This window comes from Echinops telfairi, unplaced genomic scaffold (assembly GCF_000313985.2).
Source record: "Echinops telfairi isolate 266 unplaced genomic scaffold, ASM31398v2 ScPeMD7_1713;HRSCAF=2227, whole genome shotgun sequence".
Classification (NCBI taxonomy): domain Eukaryota; kingdom Metazoa; phylum Chordata; class Mammalia; order Afrosoricida; family Tenrecidae; genus Echinops; species Echinops telfairi.
In genome coordinates this window covers 19,252,895-19,255,465 of record NW_022105611.1, presented here as the reverse complement: position 1 = coordinate 19,255,465, position 2,571 = coordinate 19,252,895, and the positions used below count along the sequence as shown (strand labels likewise).

General features: G+C 44.9%; 1 protein-coding gene across 1 annotated transcript in view; it reads right to left on the bottom strand.

Moving 5' to 3' along the window:
• The window catches only part of LIPT2 (lipoyl(octanoyl) transferase 2), a 10,634-nt gene that overhangs the window by 1,572 nt on the left and 6,491 nt on the right, over positions 1-2,571 (bottom strand). The window contains exon 2 of the mRNA XM_004708923.4: positions 7-87. Coding sequence (XP_004708980.3) covers positions 7-87 — 81 coding nt within the window. The remainder of the gene's footprint in view (positions 1-6; positions 88-2,571) is intronic.

Genomic DNA, 2,571 nt, shown 5'->3' with positions numbered 1-2,571 from the left:
CGGCACCCGGCCCAGCCGCACCAGGCGCACCGCCGGCCGTCTCATTCCGCCGCGGGCTCCGACGCCGGCACCGCCCCCGGTCTTGACCTGGGAGCGTGCCGAGAGGGGCGGGGTCAAGCCAGACCCGCAGCCTGAAGGCCCTGCGGCGAGCCCAGCACCGAGCATGGAATCTGGCCCTTGGAGAACCCGCAGCTGCTCTCCGGGAGAAAGATGTGGCAGTCTGCTTTCCGAAAGATTGAGTCATGGAAACCCAACAGGCTAGCCCTACTCTATTCTGTAGGGTGGTAGGAGCCACAATCAACTGCACGACAAGGGGTTTGGCTTTGGTTGGTTCTGTGAGGAGCCCTGGTGGCACAGTGGTTCGGTGCATGGCAGCTGTGATCACACGGGATGATCTGAGCCTCAGATGGCCCGGCAACGTTGTTCTAAGTGAAAGCAACCCCCAAACCCCAAATCCACTGACATAGAGTTAATTGGTCTCAGCAACCCTTATAAAGTTCTTGAGACTTAACAGGAACAGACAGCTTCAGCTGTCCCACACAGACCTGCTGGTGAGTTTGAACCGCTGATCTTGTAGTTAGCTGTCAGTCAAGATCTGAAGCAAATGGGCTGACCCACAGTGCCACCAGGACTCCGTAAACCCCAGCAAAGCAAACCCAAAAAATCCACTGCCATCCAGTGACTTCTGACTCTTACTGATCCTACGGGACAGAGTAGAACTTCCCGTGTCGCTTCTGAGGCTGTGAATCTTTGTGGGAGCAGAAAACCTTGCCTTTTCTCCTCTGGGTGGATATGAACTGTTGACCTTATAGTTAGCACAACCCACTGTAAACCCACATTTAAGCCAGTCATTGCATACAGGCCACACCTGGGCCTGCTGCTTCCCTAGGTGAGAGACGATAGTCCCAGAGTGGGTTCGAGTTTGAGTTACCAGCAACCGTGGAAAAACAAGCTGGCTCCTGAGGGTACATCCTGGGCAACACAGCACGGGACCCACAGTGTTGTAGCTGGAATATGAAAACTTGTGGAGACTTCTTACATTGATTTTTACTTAGCACCAACTGTGTGATGAGTTCATTGCTGTTGTTGCTAGGTGTCATTGAGTCAGTTCCAACCCAAATCGACAGTATGCACAGCAGAACGGAACACTGTCCAGTCCTGCAGCATCCTCACCATTGTCCACAATTGCTTCTGTGCTTGAGCCCTTTGTTGCTGCCACAGTGTCAATCCATCTCATGGAGGGTCTTCCTCTTTTCCTCTGCCCCTCCACTGTACCAAACATGATGTCCTTCTCCAGGGACTGGTCTCTCCTGACCACATGACCTAAGTATGTAAGACAGAGTCTCACCATCCTTGCCTCTAAGGAGCACTCTAGCCATATTTCTTTCAAGACAGATCTGTTTGTCCTTTTAGCAGTCCATGGTACTTTCTTTATTCTTCTCTAATAGCACAATTCAAATGCATCGATTTTCTTCCCGTCTTTATTCAGTGTTCCACTTTCATATGCATATGAAGCAATTGGAGATACCTTAGCTTGGGTCAGGCACGCCTTACCCCTCAAAGTAATATCTTTGCTTTTCAGTACTTTAATGAAGTCTTGTGCAGCAGATTTACCTAACTCGATGTGTCTTTTGTTGCTGCTTCCATGAGCATTGAATACAAGCAAGACAAAAATCCTTGACAACTTCAACCTTTTCTCCATTTATCATGATGATACCCACGGGTGCATTTGTGAGGATTTCTGTCTTCTGTACATTGAGTGTACCCCATACTGCAGGCAGCAATCCTTGGTCTTCATCAGCAAGTGCTTCAGGTCCTCCTCATTTCAAGCAAGCAAATTGGTATCATGTGCATATGCCATGTTGTTAATAAGCCTTCCTCCAATCCTGGTGCCACATTCTTCTTAAATCCAGCTGCTCTGAATATTTTCTCAGTATACAGATGGAATACGCCTATTGCTAGGTAATAGTAATACATAAAACTTCCATCCCTGTATTATTCAATAACATCCAGAACCCAGTATCTGTGCTCTTAGTCTAACTGCTGAGTATGTATCCACCTTGTACTCAGGGATTGGTTAGTTGGAAATATTAATATTACAATTTAATATTCAATACATTAATTTTAATAAATTAAGTAATAATATGTAATGTCTAAAATATGAATATAACATGACCATAAAGTTCATCCCAGGAATCCATGGTTGTTTTTGCATTATAAAATCAAACAGTATTACAACAAAGGAGAAAAACCATACATTCATTTCAATAGATGCAGAGAAAACAGTGGCAAAAATCAACACCTATTTGCAGAAAACTCCAAAGAGACTTAACAACAAAACTCTTGGAAATCATTGAAAGATTCAGCAGTGCAACAGGGTACACAATCAACATACAAAAGTCAACTGGATCTCTCTATATTGGGGATGAAAGCTCTAAAAAGGAAATCAAGAAAACAGTAACATTTATAAGAGCCATTCAAAAGATTAAATACTTAGAGATAAACATAACCAGAGAAACAAAAGACTTGTGCAAAGAAAACTACAAATCACTCTTTTAAAAAAAACAAAAC